Source organism: Falco peregrinus, chromosome 16 (assembly GCF_023634155.1).
Source record: "Falco peregrinus isolate bFalPer1 chromosome 16, bFalPer1.pri, whole genome shotgun sequence".
Lineage (NCBI taxonomy): Eukaryota > Metazoa > Chordata > Aves > Falconiformes > Falconidae > Falco > Falco peregrinus.
In genome coordinates this window covers 1,691,916-1,712,610 of record NC_073736.1, presented here as the reverse complement: position 1 = coordinate 1,712,610, position 20,695 = coordinate 1,691,916, and the positions used below count along the sequence as shown (strand labels likewise).

The 20,695-nt window shown below is 44.8% G+C and overlaps 1 protein-coding gene across 1 annotated transcript in view; it reads left to right on the top strand.

Moving 5' to 3' along the window:
- Positions 1-20,695, top strand: part of IGFN1 (immunoglobulin like and fibronectin type III domain containing 1) — a 63,034-nt gene that overhangs the window by 38,774 nt on the left and 3,565 nt on the right. Inside the window, exons 9-25 of the mRNA XM_055819672.1 lie at positions 185-232; positions 855-900; positions 1,668-1,842; positions 2,434-2,547; positions 3,492-3,663; positions 4,284-4,556; positions 5,231-8,170; positions 8,231-11,095; positions 12,368-12,492; positions 13,268-13,409; positions 13,932-14,228; positions 14,861-15,160; positions 16,075-16,248; positions 17,120-17,248; positions 17,739-18,041; positions 19,341-19,429; positions 20,369-20,564. Of these exons, the coding sequence (XP_055675647.1) occupies positions 185-232; positions 855-900; positions 1,668-1,842; positions 2,434-2,547; positions 3,492-3,663; positions 4,284-4,556; positions 5,231-8,170; positions 8,231-11,095; positions 12,368-12,492; positions 13,268-13,409; positions 13,932-14,228; positions 14,861-15,160; positions 16,075-16,248; positions 17,120-17,248; positions 17,739-18,041; positions 19,341-19,429; positions 20,369-20,564 (8,388 nt within the window). The remainder of the gene's footprint in view (positions 1-184; positions 233-854; positions 901-1,667; positions 1,843-2,433; positions 2,548-3,491; positions 3,664-4,283; positions 4,557-5,230; positions 8,171-8,230; positions 11,096-12,367; positions 12,493-13,267; positions 13,410-13,931; positions 14,229-14,860; positions 15,161-16,074; positions 16,249-17,119; positions 17,249-17,738; positions 18,042-19,340; positions 19,430-20,368; positions 20,565-20,695) is intronic.

The window sequence follows — 20,695 nt, the reverse complement described above, 5'->3', positions numbered from 1 at the left end:
GCATTCGTAGATGGAGATTACTAGGAGTCAGGGTCAGATTGACAAGGAAATTCAGACTAGGATTTCCTCTTGCATTGGTATCAGATACAGAGGGTTTATAGTTCAGTGGTTTACTGGTGTTAGTTTGAGTGTTAATTTGTTCAATTTATGGCTTGTTTTCCCTGTTTTCTCTTATAAACTACAGTTGGCTTTAAGAGGAAAGCGAAATACGTTCCTGTTCATCCTGCTGATGGTAAGTTAGAGGGTTTCTATATATATATATAGATATACACACACATATATATAAAAATATAAATATACAGTTAGATATAATTTCTTTTTTTGGGGAGTGGTATAATTAATTCTTCTCTGTCTACCACATTACCACTGCCCCAAACTTGTAAAGAATAAAGTAAGACAAGGGTTAATGAACTCTGATGTTCTGTCATCTCTTTCTGCTTGCTCTTTACCTTTGGGTAAAGTGACATTCTTAGACATGGCTTTGAGCTGTTCTAAGTAATGATTCTGGAATTGTTAATGCTAGAAAAGGGTTTTGTGATGTCAAATACAGCTGGATCAAACACAACATGGCTGGAATATAGTGGGTCTCTACAGTGTCCTCTCTAGAAAGAGAGGAAAGCCCCCTAGGAAAAGATGATCTTTAACCCCACTCAAAGATGTGAGTATGGCAGAGAATACTGGCTCTAAGTTTCATGATAGTTTTTTTGTAAAGTGTGAAAAAATCACCAGGGGTAAACAGCGTAGTAGAATGGCCTGTTTTCTGTGGCTGTTTTGCATTATCTTCTTTTGGGGGATGTATTTTACAGTGTTGGGTATCTGAATGTTTGTTGTTCCCCCCCGCTCCCCTTTAACAGAGTTAAAGAAGATGCTTCAGGACTTCAGGAAGCTGCTGAGGAAGCGGTAAGCCTCTAATGAAGGCCATTGTTACACTTCCAAGATGTTTCTTGTTGATAGGGGACAGCTTCATAGATCTTCAAGGCAACATGTCTTGTTTCCAAAATTGTTGACAATCAATATGGAGAGACATAACAAGACTGTTTGCCACTGTCTGTAAGGCTGAGATAAAGAGCAGGTATCAACCTCATTTTGAGGTATACGTTCCTTTGCACCACAAGTGTTTGATTTAAAAGATCTGTTTCTCTGCTTTCTTGTTTTTAGCTCAGAAATAACTTCCTAAATGACAAGTCTTCATCATCTTTCTGGCTGATCAGGGACTGAGCCCTGGCTCCCAGGCCAACTGCACAAACTGCCATGTGCACATTGCAGAAACCCCTTCACTTCCCAGGTGGGACCCTTCAGAGATTGCCTAATGGGAATGATCTCTGGCCTGTGCAACATCCCAAATTGTGCTGAGAAGTTACTGGAGAGAGTGCAGGCTGGCCTGGGCCAAAGTGTGCCAGTGACCAACAATTTAACAATGCAGCCAACTGCATTAGTCTTGCCCTGTACAGCCCAGGGCAAGACTGTACCCTGGCAGCATTGAATTTGTAGCATAGATGCAGAATACTTGTTCTGGAAGAGTCCCATTCTTTCTTGTCTACATCTACAGGGCCAAGTAAACTACAAAAATGGAGAGAGAGATGAAAGAGGATTAAATACAGAAAAACAAGACATCTTGTTGCCTGTCAAAATATTTTGATTTTTTTTTTCCCCTTCCTGGTTCTAAGGGCCCCAGCACCAAAACCAAAACCCTTGGACAAAGAAGCAGTCTGGCAACTGTTGCTGCATGCAGATAGGAGAGATTATGAAAAAATCTGTATGAAATACGGAATTGTTGACTTCCGTGGGATGCTGAGAAAGCTGCAGGAGCTGAGGAAGGACGCGGAGAGTGAACAAGGAGAGGTAAAATAAACTGAAACCACTGAAAACACTGATTTTTAACAAATTGCAGAGTGCTATAGTTCTGCAGTAGCTTCTGAAAACAGGCTAAACCTTCCTAAATTTGCTTTGTAGATGAAATTTTTATTGCATGACAGAGAATGATTTATGACAATGTTTTAAAGAGGTCCTACCTCTATACTCATGCAGATGAAAATGCTATTGACTTTTTTGAAGTTCCGTTCATAAATTACAGGGGATTCTGACCATAGGGTAATGCTAAAATCTGTATTCGGTTGCCTCTGATGAGAATCTGGACCCCAAATTGAAAAGTTATATGCCTGAGAGTCAAAACCGGCCTTTACGTACCAGAACATGTAGAAACCTGGATTCTTAGTGGCTGCATAGTGTGTGAATGACTAGGACGTAGCACATAAAATATAATTTGCCTACAAGAGGAAACTCTGGAAACTTACAGATGTTTCTTCTATACACATGAAGTTAGAGGTAGCTCTTTTCTCTGCAGTTAAAATGTAGATTTCACCTTAGTTCAACAATTTAAGAACTTCTGTCATGATAGCCTTATTTAATAGGCTCTTGTATCTTTCTTTGCAGCTAATACACAGTATCAAAAACTTTGGACACATCAAGGTCAACAAGGAGGGAAAAGCTATGTTCACTCTGGAGATGGACCTGAAAAATAGTAATAGCAAAGTTTATCTGCTGAAGGTGAGGGGGTGAGATGAGTTGGCCAGCTTACAGCAGCCACTGAAGTCTTCTTGCATAAAATGCTTGATCTGCTGGGCAGTGTCTGAGAGCAAATAAGCTTCTTAAAGTTGTCTGTCCACTGCAGAAACCTAGATTGGCTGGGGAGAAGTGTTGGTGTGGGTATCCAGGAGGTCTTTGGTGGTGAATATCTCTTGGGATTTGTAGATCCATGTAGAGGGGAAACAGTCAGTTACTGACATCCTTTTGGCTTCAAGAGCTCTTCCAGTAAGAGGAAATTCTAACAGTGTCTTTCAGGCTCATATAAGAAAAACAGACTGATTTTATTCACCTTCTCGAGTGTGTTATTCCACTACAATTCACTTTTGTGAAAGAAGATCTCAAGGAAGTAAAACATCCCATCTAGTTCTGTAGTTATCCTGGTGTGATCCCCAGGTGATCAGTGCTGTGGATGGTTTTCTGGAAGATACATTTCAAACTGTGGTTAGTGGCTTTAATACAGGGGAAATTGGAATTCATTAAAGAGGAGGTCAGATGAACTCTATGAACTTCTGAATCAAATGCATGACATGAAGTCGATGCAGCCACAGGATGGAGAACATAACCCAAGTGTTTTCCTGTCTGTAAAGTGGTGAACTCACCTGCTTTATGGCATCCATCTATGAGGATGCTAAATCTAAGCAAAGAAAGTACTTTGTCCTCCAAGTTACAATAACTGTGTATTATTTAAGTTTCAAACCCTTATCTGAGCTAGCAAAGTGCTATTGTTTTGCCCAGTTCTGTGCGTTACATAAGCAATGAGCCCTGTGAGTAGTAATAGAGTGTAGGCTTCTCTGTTGTTAATTGTTTATATCAAGGTGATCATAATACAAATTTGGCCTCATTTGCTTGGAATGACATGCACTAGTTGTGCACTGCCTTTAAGAGCGTATTCTTTCTCTTCCTAGGATGGTGAGAGGGTCAGATATGGAACGGAGGATGAATACAGAAAGTACTGCCTGAGGAGAATTGGAAAAAGGTATAATTTCATTGTCAACGATGTACAGCCAGAAGATGCAGGCATGTACCAAGTCAGAGTGGAGGACGTACCTGTTTTCTCAACTGAACTGGATGCTGAATGTAAGGAATCGAGTTAGATGCATGTGATGTGCAACTGTAACAAGGAATTATTTTTGGCTGGAAAATTGTATATAGGAGCATATGCAAAGCTCAGCAGTAAAGCCTGATAATTACAGAAGATGTTTTTGTGTTGCCAAGTAAGGGCTGCTTATATGACACAAGAAAAAGAGGGAGGATGATTATGTGATATGGGTGTTGCATTTGTGGTCGGAAGTACTGGGTTCAAGTACCACTTTTGTTCTGACTTCTGGATGACAGTGAGAAAATTCCTTAACTTACCCATGCTATAGTTTCCTTTTGTAAGCTCAGAATAATAACTACCATCTTGATACAAGTATCATGCTGCTGAAATACATTAATGACTACAAATGACCACACATCACTGCGATGTGCTGATATAAATATCTCAGAAGATAACAAAAATCTATTTTTCTGCTTTTCTGTCCTGTAGAACTGGGCACAGGAGCAGATCTCACTTTTTCCTTTTTCTGCTTAAACCAGTGCTTGCAGACATGGCAAGTTCCTGTCTGTCTGTCTTCCTTCAGCTGCAACAACTTCTTCTTGGAGGACAGAAATAGCTCTCTGTTTCCCTTCTACAGCTTTTGATTTTTCCATTGCAGCCATCCCTGTGAGATTTGAGCGGCCACTCAGTGATGTGCGCTGTCCTGAGGAACAAGATGCTGTCTTTGAATGTAACCTACGCACACCCTGCTACGACGCTGTGTGGCTACACAAAACCCACCTCCTCGAAGCAAGTGAGAAGCACCAGATCTCCGTAACACCTGACGGTCTGACCCACCAGCTGATTATCAAAAACGTTGTGCCCTCTGACAATGGCATGTACACGCTCGACACCGGACTCTGCTCCTCAAATGCCTGGCTTGTTGTAGAGTGTAAGTGACACTGCATTATTCTCATGGTGTTGGCTTGAGGTCTGTTAACAAAACAATATTCCTCTCACTGCCCGATTGCTTATTGAGCTGATTCTATGCTGAGAAATGAATTACTAAGCCTCTAGTTCCTAAATTATATTTGGAAAAATGAAGGTCTGGTTAGACCCTGGCCTCTTCAAATGAGAGATTTTTTTTCCTTTTTATTAGTCCTGACAAATCCTATTGGCTTATTTACAGCTACTCTGCGCATGAGAGATTTTGTAACTCCTCCAGGGCTGGAGGGAGAAGGCAGAAGGAACTAATGAGTCCCAGAAACAATCTAAGCCCCTCTAAATTAGACCTGTAATGCTGGAAATTTGCCTTGGTTTTCTGCTTTTTTTGTTTTGTTTATATGGTTTTTTTAACAAGCATGTTTCCACTAAAAATAATTGTCTCTTTAACTAAGAAATGTAAAATTACATCTGAATGTGACACTGAAAAAGTCAAGGTTTGAACTGAATTGAAATGTATATAAATATATTATGTTTCTGTGTCCTAGAATGAAATTATAACAAATGCTAACACATTTTATTTGGCTGTTGGTGCAGTACATGACCCATTAATTGTTCTTTTTTCCCCCTCTCTTTTCCTGTAAATTATATCTCCTACAATCAAACAATGCATCTTCAATACAGATGCCAAAGGAAAGAGAAGACAGCATGAAGGAGATGAAAGAGAGAAATCTGAGTGGCTGAAAGAAACATTACCAGATAAAGACAGGGCTAAGAAACTTCGACGCAGAGAATATGTTGGTGATGAAGATAATCTTATGGACACTGGCACGGAAGAAGATGGCTTGTACAGAAATGGTCAAGGCCATTCCATTGATATGGATAGAAACCGTAGATTTTTGGGAAAAGATGAGCTACATGGAGCCCATGGAAATGGAAGGATGGGATTTGGGCAGTTTTCTGGAGCAGGCCTAGATGGAGACTCAGTGGCAAGTGATGGTAGTGTCTTTGGATTAAAAGGCTTAGGAGGCAAAAGTGGGCTAAGGCCTTTCCATGGCAAGGATTCTGTGACAGACAGAGCAGACACTGGTGATGAATTAGGAGAAGTGGGTGAACGGCATTCTGTGGGTGGCAGAGATGATGGTACGCTGGGTGCTGTTAACATTGGCATGGGTGATAGAGGTGTGGGCTCTCAGCGTGACAAGGATGGTAGATTAGGTGATGCTAGTTACAAAGCTGGCTTTGGGAGTGTTGGGAGATTAGGTGCTACTGATGGAAGTTCTGTGTTAGGCAGACTCGATCATGATTCAGCTGGAGGAGGAGATGGTAAAGGTGATCGGTTCAGTCGGACTAGTCTGGGGACTGGAGCTAGAAAAAATGTTGCAGATACTGAGACTGCAGGAGGAATGAGGACCTCCTATGGCAAGGATGGTCTGCCAACTGCAGCCGATATGAATGGTGCAAGCATGAACAGAGGACAAACAGGGACTCCCTATGGCAAGGATGGCCCGACACTTAATGCTAGCGGTCATTTAGGTCAGGCAGGAAGGTCAGGCTTGCTATATGGCCCAGGCGGTCTTCCAGCTGGAGACAGGGCTATATCTGGTGCAGGTGGCAGTACCACAGGAGAAATGGAGGCATTGTACGATCCAGATGGTCATCCATTTGGAGCACGTCTTGGTGATGCTGGTGTAGCTGATGCACGTGGAATTGGGTCTCCCTATGGAAAGGATGGTTTCCCAGCTGGCAAAGCCATTGTTGGTGCCGGTGTAGATGGTGCAGACATATATAGGACTTCTTATGGAAAGGATGGTCTCCCAGGTGGCACAGGCATTGGTGGTGCTGGTATAACTGGTGCTGGGGGAGTTGGGTATCCCTATGGAAAGGATGGTCTTCCAGCTGGTGCAGGTGTTGGTGGTGCAGCGGGAGTTGGGTCTCCCTATGGCAAGGATGGTCTCCCAGCTGGTGCAGGTGCTGGTGTTGGTTCTCCCTATGGGAAGGGTGGTCTCCCAGCTGGTGCAGGTGTTGGTGCAGGTGCTGGTGCAATGGGAGTTGGGTATCCCTATGGCAAGGATGGTCTTCCAGCTGGTGCTGTTGTAGGTAGTGCAGGGGGATTTGCGTCTCCCTATGGAAAGGATGGTCTTCCAGCTGGTGCAGGTGTTGGTGGTGCAGCGGGAGTTGGGTCTCCCTATGGCAAGGATGGTCTCCCAGCTGGTGCAGGTGCTGGTGTTGGTTCTCCCTATGGGAAGGGTGGTCTCCCAGCTGGTGCAGGTGTTGGTGCAGGTGCTGGTGCAATGGGAGTTGGGTATCCATATGGCAAGGATGATCTTCCAGCTGGTGCTGTTGTAGGTAGTGCAGGGGGATTTGCGTCTCCCTATGGAAAGGATGGTCTCCCAGCTGGTGCAGGTATTGGTGTAGCTGGTGCAGCGGGAGTTGGGTCACCATATGGAAAGGATGGTCTCCCAGCTGGTGCAGGTGTTGGCGGTGCTGGTGTAGGGGGAGTTGGGTATCCATATGGAAAGGATGGTCTTCCAGCAGGTGCTGGTGTAGGGGGAGTTGGTTCTCCCTATGGAAAGGATGGCCTCCCAGTTGGTGCAGGTGTTGGTGTAGCTGGTGCAGCGGGAGTTGGGTCACTATATGGAAAGGATGGTCTCCCAGCTGGTGCAGGTGCTGGTGCAGCTGGTGCAGGGGGAGTTGGATCTCCGTATGGAATGGATGGATTTACAGCTGGTGCTGGTGTTGGTGCAGGTGCTGGTGCAGGGGGAGTTGGGTCTCCCTACGGAAAGGATGGTCTCCCAGCTGGTGCAGGTGTTGGTGCAGGTGCTGGTGCAATGGGAGTTGGGTATCCCTATGGCAAGGATGGTCTTCCAGCTGGTGCTGATGTAGGTAGTGCAGGGGCATTTGCGTCTCCCTATGGAAAGGATGGTCTCGCAGCTGGTGCAGGTACTGGTATAGCTGGTGCAGCGGGAGTTGGGTCACCATATGGAAAGGATGGTCTCCCAGCTGGTGCAGGTATTGGTGTAGCCGGTGCAGGGGGAGTTGGGTCACCATATGGAAAGGATGGTCTTCCAGCAGGTGCTGGTGTAGCTGGTGCAGCGGGAGTTGGTTCTCCCTATGGGAAGGATGGTCTTCCAGCAGGTGCAGGTGCTGGTGCAGCTGGTGCAGGGGGAGTTGGATCTCCGTATGGAATGGATGGATTTACAGCTGGTGCTGCTGTTGGTGCAGGTGCTGGTGCAGGGGGAGTTGGGTCTCCCTATGGGAAGGGTGGTCTCCCAGCTGGTGCAGGTGTTGGTGCAGGTGCTGGTGCAATGGGAGTTGGGTATCCATATGGAAAGGATGGTCTCCCAGCTGGTGCAGGTTTTGGAGCAGGGGGAGAGGGGTCTCCCTGTGGAAAGGATGGTCTTCCAGCCGGTGCTGGTGTTGCCGGTGCTGGTGTAGAGGGAGTTGGTTCTCCCTATGGAAAGGATGGTCTCCCAGCTGGTGCAGGTGCTGGTGCAGGGGGAGTGGGGTCTCCGTATGGAAAGGATGGTCTTCCAGCACGTGCTGGTGTTGGCGGTGCTGGTGTAGGGGGAGTTGGTTCTCTCTATGGAAAGGATGGTCTTCCAGCCGGTGCTGGTGTTGCCGGTGCTGGTGTAGAGGGAGTTGGTTCTCCCTGTGGAAAGGATGGTCTCCCAGCTGGTGCAGGTGCTGGTGTAGCTGGTGCAGCGGGTATTGGGTATCCATATGGAAAGGATGGTCTCCCAGCTGGTGCTGATGTAGGTGGTGCAGGGGGATTTGCGTCTCCGTGTGGAAAGGATGGTCTCCCAGCTGGTGCAGGTATTGGTGCAGCTGGTGCAGGGGGTGTTGGGTCTCCCTATGGGAAGGATGGTCTCCCAGCTGGTGCAGGTGCTGGTGCAGCTGGTGCAGGGGGAGTTGGATCTCCATATGGAAAGGATGGATTTACAGCTGGTGCTGGTGTTGGTGCAGGTGCTGGTGCAGGGGGAGTTGGGTCTCCCTACGGAAAGGATGGTCTCCCAGCTGGTGCAGGTGCTGGTGTTGGTTCTCCCTATGGGAAGGGTGGTCTCCCAGCTGGTGCAGGTGTTGGTGCAGGTGCTGGTGCAATGGGAGTTGGGTATCCCTATGGCAAGGATGGTCTTCCAGCTGGTGCTGATGTAGGTGGTGCAGGGGGATTTGCGTCTCCCTATGGAAAGGATGGTCTCCCAGCTGGTGCAGGTGTTGGTGCAGCTGGTGCAGGGGGTGTTGGGTCACCATATGGAAAGGATGGTCTCCCAGCTGGTGCAGGTATTGGTGTAGCTGGTGCAGGGGGAGTTGGTTCTCCCTATGGAAAGGATGGTCTCCCAGCTGGAGTAGGTGTTGGTGCAGGGGGAGTTGGTTCTCCCTATGGAAAGGATGGTCTTCCAGCAGGTGCTGGTGTTGGCGGTGCTGGTGTAGGGGGAGTTGGTTCTCTCTATGGAAAGGATGGTCTCCCAGCTGGTGCAGGTTTTGGAGCAGGGGGAGTGGGGTCTCCCTGTGGAAAGGATGGTCTTCCAGCCGGTGCTGGTGTTGCCGGTGCTGGTGTAGAGGGAGTTGGTTCTCCCTATGGAAAGGATGGTCTCCCAGCTGGTGCAGGTGCTGGTGTAGCTGGTGCAGCGGGTCTTGGGTCACCATATGGAAAGGATGGTCTCCCAGCTGGAGCAGGTGTTGGCGCAGGGGGAGTTGGGTCTCCCTGTGGAAAGGATGGTCTTCCAGCAGGTGCTGGTGTTGGCGGTGCTGGTGTAGGGGGAGCTGGGTCTCCCTATGGAAAGGATGGTCTTCCAGCTGGAGCAGGTGTTGGAGCAGGGGGAGTTGGGTCTCCCTATGGAAAGGATGGCCTCCCAGTTGGTGCAGGTGTTGGTGTAGCTGGTGCAGCGGGAGTTGGGTCACTATATGGAAAGGATGGTCTCCCAGCTGGTGCAGGTGCTGGTGCAGCTGGTGCAGGGGGAGTTGGATCTCCGTATGGAATGGATGGATTTACAGCTGGTGCTGGTGTTGGTGCAGGTGCTGGTGCAGGGGGAGTTGGGTCTCCCTACGGAAAGGATGGTCTCCCAGCTGGTGCAGGTGCTGGTGTTGGTTCTCCCTATGGGAAGGGTGGTCTCCCAGCTGGTGCAGGTGTTGGTGCAGGTGCTGGTGCAATGGGAGTTGGGTATCCCTATGGCAAGGATGGTCTTCCAGCTGGTGCTGATGTAGGTAGTGCAGGGGCATTTGCGTCTCCCTATGGAAAGGATGGTCTTCCAGCAGGTGCTGGTGTAGCTGGTGCAGGGGGAGTTGTGTATCCATATGGAAAGGATGGTATCCCAGCTGGTGCAGGTGCTGGTGTAGCTGGTGCAGCGGGTATTGGGTATCCATATGGAAAGGATGGTCTCCCAGCTGGTGCAGGTATTGGTGCAGCTGGTGCAGGGGGAGTTGGGTCTCCCTATGGGAAGGATGGTCTCCCAGCTGGTGCAGGTGTTGGTGCAGCTGGTGCAGGGGGAGTTGGTTCTCCCTATGGAAAGGATGGTGTCCCAGCTGGTGGAGGCTTTGGTGTAGCTCACGCAGGGGCAGTTGGTTCTCCTTATGGAAAGGGTGGTTTCCCAGCTGGGAGTTATGGTGGTGCTGGCTTAGCTGGTGCAGGTGAATTTGTTTCTTCTTATGGAAAAGATGGTCTTCCAGGTCGAATGGGAACCGGATTTGGTACTGGTGCATTTGATTTTGGTGGTTTTGGATCTCCATATGGAAAGGATGGTCTCCCAGGTGGGCATGAGGCTGGTGCTGGTGTATCTGGTGCAAGGGCTGTTGGTTCTTTCTACGGCAAGGATGGTCTCCCAACTGGGACTGTGGGAGGAGCTGCTCGTGTTCCGTTTGGAGGTGAAGAATCAGTGGGATCTTATCGTGGCAAGGATAGTATGCTGAGTAGAGGTCAGGGATATATGGGTGGATCAGGAGGAGACAGCTTTTCCTCAGAAGGTGGTGGTGTTGCAGGGTCTGCAATACGGGGTGCTGGGTCTCCCTACGGCAAGGACACTGGGTCTGCTGGGGCCAGGGCTGGCATGGGTGGTGGTGGGAGGCTGGGAGGTGATGAAAGGGGGTTACATTCAGTCCGTGGTAAAGAAGATGCTGTTGGACGAGGTGGTGAATATAGGCACGGTTCACATCCTGGCAAATCTTCTATGGGAGGTGAACCTGGAAAGGGCACTGCCAGTGATTTCAGAGGATCAGGGAACAAAGGTTCATCTGATGACAGAGGTTCGCATTCAGGTCAAGTTGATGCCAAGGGTCAGGACAGAGATTTAGGCCAGGTAGACTCCCTTTATGGCAAAAATTCTGCCTTTGGAGGGACAGGGAGTAAATCCCGTAACAGATCTGCTGATGGGAGGAATTCAGGTGGTTTTGGTCAAGGTTCAGTGGATTATGGCCAGATGTCAGATCTTTATGGTGGACCTCCTTCAGTAAATCTGAGAGAACAGGAACCCAGCCTTGATATTAAAGCCAATGATTTCTTGAGTACGGAAAGTATGGAAAAAAGAAGACATTACTGTCTAGATGATCTGAAAGGTACGTGTTTAACTGATGGCTTCTGTATTGGTGGTCTTTGCATTTTGATACTCACATTCCTAATCCTGGAGAGAAATTGAATGTTATGGTTTAGACGAATGTAGCTATATGTAGAAATTTGGTTATATCATGGTCTATTCCTAATTTTACAAATGATTTGCTGTGTAGTCTTACTCAATTTGCTCAGATCAAACTGCCGTAAAAGGTCTAAATGGTCTTTATTTAAATTATCTAGAGCAGGTATCACCTGTTCATTCAAGTGTATGATTCATATCCACATGGAACAGACTTCAGTTCACAAACATATTAGTTCCCATATAGTTTCAAGGAATATGGCCATGTTTCTTTTATATTGTTCCAATTTGAAACTTATTGTTTCACTTTGTTTGTTCTAACATCTAGTGCAAAGATCTGTGTATTTCCAAGTTCTGGGAATAAATCTGTGCCTGCTTATATTGGATTAATATGCACATTGAGCCTAATGTAAAGAGCTCTTTTCTCTTGTAACATCAGAAATAATAAGGTGTTGCATATAGTAAAAGGAGAGTAATGTGTATGCAGCTGTTTGACTTAGACCAGTGGCAAGACTAGCGAGACAATACTTTGAAAACTGTAGAAATGAGAAACTTCAAATGTATAACTGAAGGGGAATATTTGCCTAATGGAATTCTGACAAGTTAGAAATTATCAAGACAAACAAAACATCAGTATAAATAAGGAAGTAAAATCAACAAAATTGGGGAGGGAGATGGGGTGTTTATTAGAGAGGGGATGAGCTTGTTAATGGAGAAGAACTTGGGACGGGAAAGAGGAATATGGGGGGTAGAGAATAGTGTGACCGGGGGCTGTTTGGGGGGAAGTGGTTGGGCAGCCCTGGATCTGGTCAGTGCAGAGGAGAACGGTGTAATAGTATATCCATATCCCAAAGTACCCTGCTTCTTTCCACTGGCTGCAGAGGGAGCCAAGACAATTAGCGCAGATTTAACATAGCAAATCTGTAGATGGATAATGTGATTCGTGATGAATCCATTGCCCATTAGATTGATGTCAGGACTATATGGTATGCAGGCCAGCTGGCATGTGCCTTCAGTGCAATAAGTTAATGCCAGCTGGCCCACAGTCTTGTACAAAAGCCTGCCATGACCACAGTATGTTTTTTTAAAAAGCTTTCTTTTCTTCTCATGTGCACATGCATTTTCATCTATACATTTCTCCCGGTCAGTATAACACAGAGTTAGCATCTTTTCAACATTTTCTTTTCTGAATGTTCAGCACCACGCTGTTTTATCAACAAACAGTTATTTGATGTCAGAGTCCTGAAAGGGGAACCAGCCGAGCTGTCTTGCACTGTCAGTAAAGATGAAGTGACAGGAACCTGGTTTAAAGATGGATTAAAGGTGGGTGTTCTCTAGCTGCTGTTTTCTTTGGTTAGCAATGCTCTGCTCGCTGGCTCTACCTCTTAAGCGTCATGTCAAAGTGTCCTTCCCTCTGCCAGTCTTACTGTAGTCTGAGTATGGCCCTGGAAGGATTCTGTGGGAGCCTTTTGATAACAAAACTCTTGATACAAACCTACCAAGATTTCTCCTCTTCCTGCTGCAAGACATTTCCCTTCTTGATGACAACAGAAGTCTTTGTGCTTTCTATTCTTTTTCTTGTGTGGAGATGGTGTGGGTCTCTCCCTTGCAACACAATCCTTTTCCTTGGTGAATGTAAGAAACATGCAAAAGGCAAGGGAAAAATCTTCAAAGGATCCTTCCTTCCAGCAGGCATAACACAGAGTGCTTTTTCAAATTAGTGCTTAAGGTCAAACAGACATCGTATTCAATCTTCCAAAACAGCACTAAACAGTAATTCCAGTTGTGGGACCTGGATGATACTGTAGGAGTTCTGAGGTGTCGTACTGGAGCGTGGGCCAAAGTTTTTGTCATTAAGAATAGAAAGAAAGAGCTTGGAGATTTTACTAAAATTCATTTTAATGGTGTTTGAATCAAGTCTTTGTGGGAAGTATGTTGATAATGCTTATATGCGATGTTGCCAGATGAGTAATCCCAGAATATTACTGTAATTAAATGTGTATCATTCATAAGTCTTTTCAATTACATTTTGAATTTTTGTCTGTTTAAGTTTGGATTGCCCTTTTTTAAAGAATGGTCTCTGTGCTTTACCTTGTAGTTAAAAAACATGGATGGAATCTTTTTTGAAAAGAAAGGTCTAGTCCACAAACTAATTATTAATAAAGTGGAAGATATTCATGCCGGGAAATACAGGTTTGAAGGTGGGGATATAAAAACTGAAGCTTCAGTTTTTGTTGAAGGTGAGTCTATTCAAACTACCAATGCAGTACGCTAGCCTTGATGTGCTCTAAACCTAATACGTTTTCTCAGAGACCTCCAGCTGGTTATTGTGGCAGCTTTATTATAAAGAATTACCATGTAAATGGGAGATAGGTTTTGTACAGGTTGGTGCATTTTGTATTTACAAATTTAACTAGGTTGCCTTCCTGAATAGCTTCTGTTATTAACCCAGAGGGGTTGTTTGGGGTGCATATAACACTTTGTCAGCCCAGATTCTTCATTCTTGTGTTTAGCGTATTGCCTATGAGAAAGTTGCTCCATTGAAAAGGGCAGTGTGATACCACAAATGCTTTGCAATAATTATCCTGTTGCAAAGTACACATATGTATGTGAAGCACCGAGCACGCAACTAAAGGTGAAGGTCCAAATGTTCTGAGCTTCTAAGCATTAGTGGCAGCATCATGAGGGGAAGCCTTTCCCTCCAAGGTGAGCCTTATCCTCTTTGAACTGCAGTTTTTAATGATCTTGTATCACCTGCTTAGATCCTCCACAGGTTGACAAAGTTCTCCTCAAAAACTTAACAAGCGTTCCTACTGTGGCCAAGGCAGGGCAGCAAGTAAAGATCAAGATCCCTTTTGAAGGTCGGCTACCAGTCAGAACAACGTGGCTGAAGGACAGAATGGAGCTAGCAGATGACACCAGGATTCGTGTTGATAAAACAGAGACCTTTACCATGCTGTCCATCTCCAGCAGTGAGAGAAAGGACTGTGGGGATTACAAAGTCAGGCTGAAGAATGACAGCGGAGTCCTGGAGATTAACTTAAAGCTTGTGGTAATAGGTAAGAGCCCCACAACATCCACTGTGGCTTTCATTGTAAAGCTTAGGCAGGCAACCCGTTAATATTGGCGACAACCTTATTTAGAGCTATTGCCTATTCCAAGATGAACAAGACTATGTAATTTTCCACTAAATTAGGGTCAAGCAAAGATTGCTGACATGTTTCTTGCCCTTTAATATGAGGTGGGACAAATCTAGTTTGGTTTTACACAGCCTCAGCAGCTGAGTTTTGAATGTTGGGTGACTGTGGGAGCTGGAACTATGAGCAACAGGGAAATTTATTAACATTAGGTTATCAAGGCCAAGTTCAGCCCTGCCATAAATGCCGGTACTCTTTTGGAAGACCAGAAATGGTGTTCTTCCTTTATAAGCAAGCTGAATTGGTGCCGTGCTTATGAGGACAATTAGCTCATGGAGCAAGGGCCTACCTTCCCCTCACCACCCCTCCTTATCAAAAGTTAGTGGAAGTATTTAAGAGACAATTCAAGCACCCATCCCTCATTCTGCAATTATGCGTGTATTCCATCAGAATCGGAGTCTCCCAGCTGGTGAGCAAGAGACAGTGTTTGCTCCAAACCCAGGGGCACGTCTGGCTCTGGAGCCAACTCATAGTCTCTCTTTTCATCTTTTCAGACAAGCCACAGCCACCTGCAGGACCCATCAAAGTTGTAGAAAGCTCTGCAAATGACATCACCATTCAGTGGAAGCCCCCAAAGGATGATGGAGGCAAACCAGTACAAAGCTACATTGTTGAGAGTCAGCAGGTAGGCAAGAACGACTGGGTGACGTTGGGAGAAGTGCCCAGGAGCTGTACTACGTTCACCACGAACAAAGTGGAACAAGACATGAGCTACTACTTCAGGGTGAGAGCTGTAAATGCCGAGGGAACTAGTGATGCACTGGAATCAGATGAAGTGAAGGCTGTCAGTAAAGGTAAGTAAATACTTTCCATAATAGTGTTCAACACTATCTGGGAAATTCATTATCAAAGCTGATATCAGACTCACTGCATTGTAGATGTTGCTACAGATCTAACTTGAATCATGGCTGTGAATTCTTCACACAAATCCATGGAGATTGCATATCAAGACTAGAAGTTTATTGCAGGCTCTGGTGGTGCTGAGTGAGATGGTGTTATGTTCTCATTTATGCTCCATTCTGAATTGGAAAGCAAGTTTCATGGGGGAAATGTAATATGCATAAAGATCAAAGGAAATTTTTGGCTGGAAGGGGAACATGTGAGGCCTTTTCTTGACTCCATAGGTAAAGGAGTGTCTCCATATGTGCAACATTTTTCAGCATGACCGCTTCATTCCCCTGATTCCCAAACTACTAATTCTATTTTTTGTCCCTTAATGAGTTTAAATACTAGAACAGTTTTGCCGTGGGCATGAATGTAGTACTAGAGAGAAAGCGATGCTCTATTCTATTTCCAATTATCTTCTTTCTACATTCTCCTCCTCATGGTTATGAGAATCTCTGTACTTTGCTTTAGCAGAGGGCTAAGAAAATCCATTTTGTTTCCACTTTCTGTCATGAAAAGCAAGAATAATGCTGACTTGTTCTACTGTGTAAGAATGACATACTTCACTCGGTAGGCTGACAGTGGAATCGTCAGTCATGGTGACAGCAGGTCATTCATGAAAATGAAATTCAGGAACAGAGGTCCATCATGGATCCTGTTTGTGTGGGGAATAAGATACACAGCTTTAGGTCTCAGTCAAACGGTTTCAAAACACATCCATATGAATACCTTGGGGAAACTGGAAGAGTAAGTGACACAGAAGGCATTCTTATCTTGCAATAAAAATATACCTGCTAATAATGAAACACTAATCTCTCTCTAGCTTCACCTGGTGCCCCAGATCCCCCTGAGATTGTCAGTGCCAGCAAAGACACCATCACAATATCCTGGAAAGCACCTCGTAAAACTGGCAGTTCCCAAATCGTGGGATATATAATTCAAAAGCGTAAGAAGGGTACCGTGACCTGGCTGCCAGTCAACAACGTGCCTATAGCAGGTAGGTAGCTTAAATCCCGGAACACACTGGAAGACTTGAAAAAGACAAAAAGGTCAGCTGGGTTCAGGAGCTGCTTAGGATCTTACACCTTTTCACATCAGTGTTTTTCTTCATGAATTCTTGAGATGCTTGCTGTCCCTGTCGCAACCATGTTACCCCGATCTGAAGTTTTACCTTCTTACCTTCCACAGCTGTAGTGTATATGTTTCCTCACAGCTAAGGTTCCACAGCTATGCCGTAGCAAAGCCAGGTCTTGAGTTTATATACAACTGAATGCCTGAGAGGAGGATTATGATCTTTTCTAGATTGTGTGCAAGCATATGGCTGGAGAAGTGTGCAGAGATGCTCACTGCTGCATCCTGGGATGTAGCTCCTCTACAGATAAACTGAGGTCTCCAATTTCTGGAACTAAAGTCTTCACATGCAGAACTACTGTCCTCAGTTCTTGCACTAGGAACTCATCAGATGGAAATTTTTAAGTGGAAGGTATATAAAGAAACCCAAGTGAAATGTATGAGCTCCAAGATGCATTTTGACTATAGCTAACATTATCTATCAGGTGCAAGCTAGGACTTCTTATCTGGTGTAGAAGAGTTCAGGATCATTCCATGAGGGAAAGCAGTATTATGCTTTCTCTAACTTTTAATAGCTTTTAAGTGCTGTTTGATTTGAAAGGGAATATAATGATCATGTCCCAGAAGTACACATGCTCTTGGGTGGGGAAGGGCAGGGTAATCAGTGACAGCATTTTTACATGACTCCAGAGAATTATTCAATCCACAGTTCTACAGGGAGTAAAGTACAGCATTGGTGTCTTCCCCTTTCTTGCTTGAGGAACACCTGCGCCAACACACTCCTTTTCTTTCTGCAGACAAGAAGCTGAAAATGACCAGTCTCAAGAAAGGTCTGCAGTATGAATTTCGTGTGGCAGCTGTCAATGCTGCTGGCATAGGAGATGCCAGTGAACCGTCACAGCCTGTCTTTGCGCGGGATTCCACGAGTAAGTGCACTGCCCCCCATCCTTCTGGCTTGGGGATACATAAAGCTGAATGTAGACTGACAATGTATGTTTTTAAATGCTTTGTGAAAAAGTATGTGAAAACAAAGATCAAAGAATTGGGGAATGTTTCATGGCTGAGAATCTGCTATCGGCATGAGGAAGCAATGGAAGGATTTCCTGTGTGATGTCTAAGTTGGATATGGCAGACTCCTGCGTGGGGGTTACATACAGTGTGGAGAAGTATTCAGGATGGGTTGCAGACCGTTTCAGGAGTGTCATAGGTTGTACTGCATAGCTGGCAGGAGTGGGCATCTGGATCCAGCTTTGAAGAACTGGAACAAGGTGGAGTCAAGACAGCAGGGTGGATATCCAGTGCACTTCCTGAGATGCCCCAACATTCTTGAAGTGACTCAAAAGAGGGGACAGAAATCCTAGAAAAATTGTAAAAGTTTAAAAAATATAAAAATGTAAATAAAATTCCTGTTTCCAGAACCTCCAGGTCCAGTGCAAGACCTTAAAGTGAGCAGCAGCAACAGCACTAGTGTCACCTTGACATGGAAGAGACCTGAAGCAAAGGATGGGATGGATGTGAAAGGCTATGAGGTGGAGATGCGGTCTTCTAACAACCTCAGCTGGACCAAATGCAATACTCTCCCCATAGAGGTGGCCACTTACACAGTTAAAGGCCTCCAAGCCAAGGAGATTTACTTTCTGCGTGTGAGAGCCATCAATGACAGTGGCTCAGGAGAAGCCACAGAGGTTGAAGCTTGCATTGAAGCTGCTCCCGCTGTAGGTAAGTCAGAGCGGGCTGCTCTCAGAGTGAACGAGCTCATTCTATAGGTAATGGGATGCAAGCAAGGTCTGCAGGACGCTGTGAAGAGCTGCTTTCAAGTCCCAGACTGCAGCAGAAGGACAAGTACTACATTACTCCTGTAGAGTATGGGTCTTATTAAGTCACGTCATGAGGAAATTCTGAAGATTTAACTAACAATAAATGTATAATGCACAGTGTTCAGCTCATGTTAAAGACTCATTATGATAAAAGAACCCCTAAACCTCTGTTTTTGCCTGGGATTTATGTTTCGCCCCCTGTGCGGAGCTATACCACAGTCACAATCACCAAACAGAAACCGCACATGCTTTGTGCTCTATTAAGGGAAAAATAGAGGTTTCAGTCAATTTTTAATACAGTCTTGTGGAACCCAGCATTTTATTTCATTCTATTAAATCGCAATTGTTATGCTGTTTTTTGTAACCTTTATTTTCCTTTTTAATTTTCTAGTTTGAAAGTTTTTACCTTTTTCACTTTTTCATCTTTACAGTCTGTAGCTCTGTTTTTTCCCCTGCTGTTTGGGAATATTGCAGAAATGCAGGAGTAAGAGATAATTGTGTGAGGGATTCATCTTCCTTAACTTGGATCACAAGTGAAAATGTCTACTTTTGGCCTATGCTTGCAGACTCCTTTTGTAACTGCTCAGTAAATAGATAAATGTGGGTCCATCTGGGAAGCAGTTTTTTCAGTTTGAAACTGGACGTGCTAGATACAACTTAGCACTATTGACTTTGGCATTTTTAGAAAAATGCTAAGTACAGTAGTATATAATATTGATGAAAAGAGAGATTAAAGAAAAAATATTTTAAATACTAAAGAAGCTTATTTTTAATAAACTCAGGCTAGTTTCTTGAGGATGTTCTGTACTCTGTATTGCATGTATATTTTGTAAGCGTCCGTTGCAATCTCCTTGTCCCCAGATGTCATTTATACAAAATCATCCATATGATGGGGTAAAGTGTGTCAGAGACAGTTTCTCTGCGACTGAGACATCACATGTATACAAACGTTGTTGTGAATGTGGTTTTTCATCATTTCCCGTTGTTTACTCATAGTGACAAATAGTAAAGAAGTGTGAAAGGTGTAAACTCTGGTACTGAATCGAGGAGCATCTTTTCCACAGTAGCACTATGAGTTTATCAACAGCCTGCAGACCTGCTGTTGGAAAGGCATTAGGGGTAGCAAACACGCGTATGAATTTGTCAGCCAGTGACTCTGTAATAATGTACAACTTTTTATTGTAATTACTGTCTTTTCCAGTTTCTCCCAGGATACTAATAGATGACAAGGTGAAAAGCTCCCTGGTTATAAAAGCAGGAAATACCATCCGAGTGGATATTCCCTTTGAAGTAAGTATTCAAATGTGTTTTGAAATTCCCCATCTGTTTCTATGTTGTATTCAATAGCAGGCATGAAAACTGAGCTACTGTTTTCTTGGCATGAAATTTTGTTTACAAGACAATGGGCAAATCCTTTAACCTGCCTGTGCTGGGTATACTTTCTGCATGAGAAAAACATGAATGAGAATTCAGCTGTCACTCTTGACATTAGTGTTTTTATGAGATTGTGGTCATTCATTAGCCTCTGCAAACAAGGCACAATGCTATTCATCAACCATGACAGATTAGTACCAGAAAATATTGATATACTTAGAGTTTAAAAATCCATCAGTTTCCCTCTGATTCCCTCAGGCCTCGTGGCAGCATTTCTAGCAACATCTTGACTGTTTGTCCTACTAAGCAGTAGGACTTGAGAAACAGGCATGCACTGGCAGAAATCCTGTGTTCTTTGACAAGCTTGGAACAACATAGGTGAGGTCTGGGGTATCAGGAAAATGTTGATGAAGGCAAAGGGTGTGCCTTTGCTGGCCTTTCTCCTAATCTCATGGAGAATAGAGACCAAAGATGGCACAATGGAAATAAAGACTTTGAGGATGTGTTTTCTTTCCAAAACCAGCACATCTTTTAAAAAGTAGAAAATACTAACTACTGATGTCATCTGTTGTTCTTGATCTAGCACACCTTGTTTGTCATAGTTAACCTGAACACCTTACTACAATAACATTCTTAAAAGACACAGAGAAAGAGAAAAGTTACAAAGAAACTTCAGAGCAGCCCTTTATCTATGGCGTTTAGATCCATCTTGGATCTGTATTTCTAAATATTACTTTACTGTGTCATGTAGGTATACATTTGGGATGGAATTCATTCAGGTAATGAAACTGAAGATGTGAAGACACAATCTGGAGGCAAAACATGCGGGCTTATAACTTGTGTTGTTCTTTACAGGCATCACCAGATCCAGTGGTGACCTGGTTAAAGGATGGGCTTCCTCTTCCAAACCGGGCTACAATAAACACCAAGGATGGTACCACCCAGCTGCTGATTGGAGCAGCTGAGTTCACTGACAGTGGCATCTACACTGTTGAGCTCCAGAATGGCTTAGGGAAAAGAGAAACGTTCAGCTTCCAAGTTCGAGTTACAGGTAACTCGCTCACTACCATATACACGCACAGATTTACTGCGGATAGGCAGTAGGCGATGAGCTGAGTTGAGCGCAGCGAGCTCTGATGCAGTTAGGCCGTGCAGGCACAGGGAGAACTAGAGCACAATTTT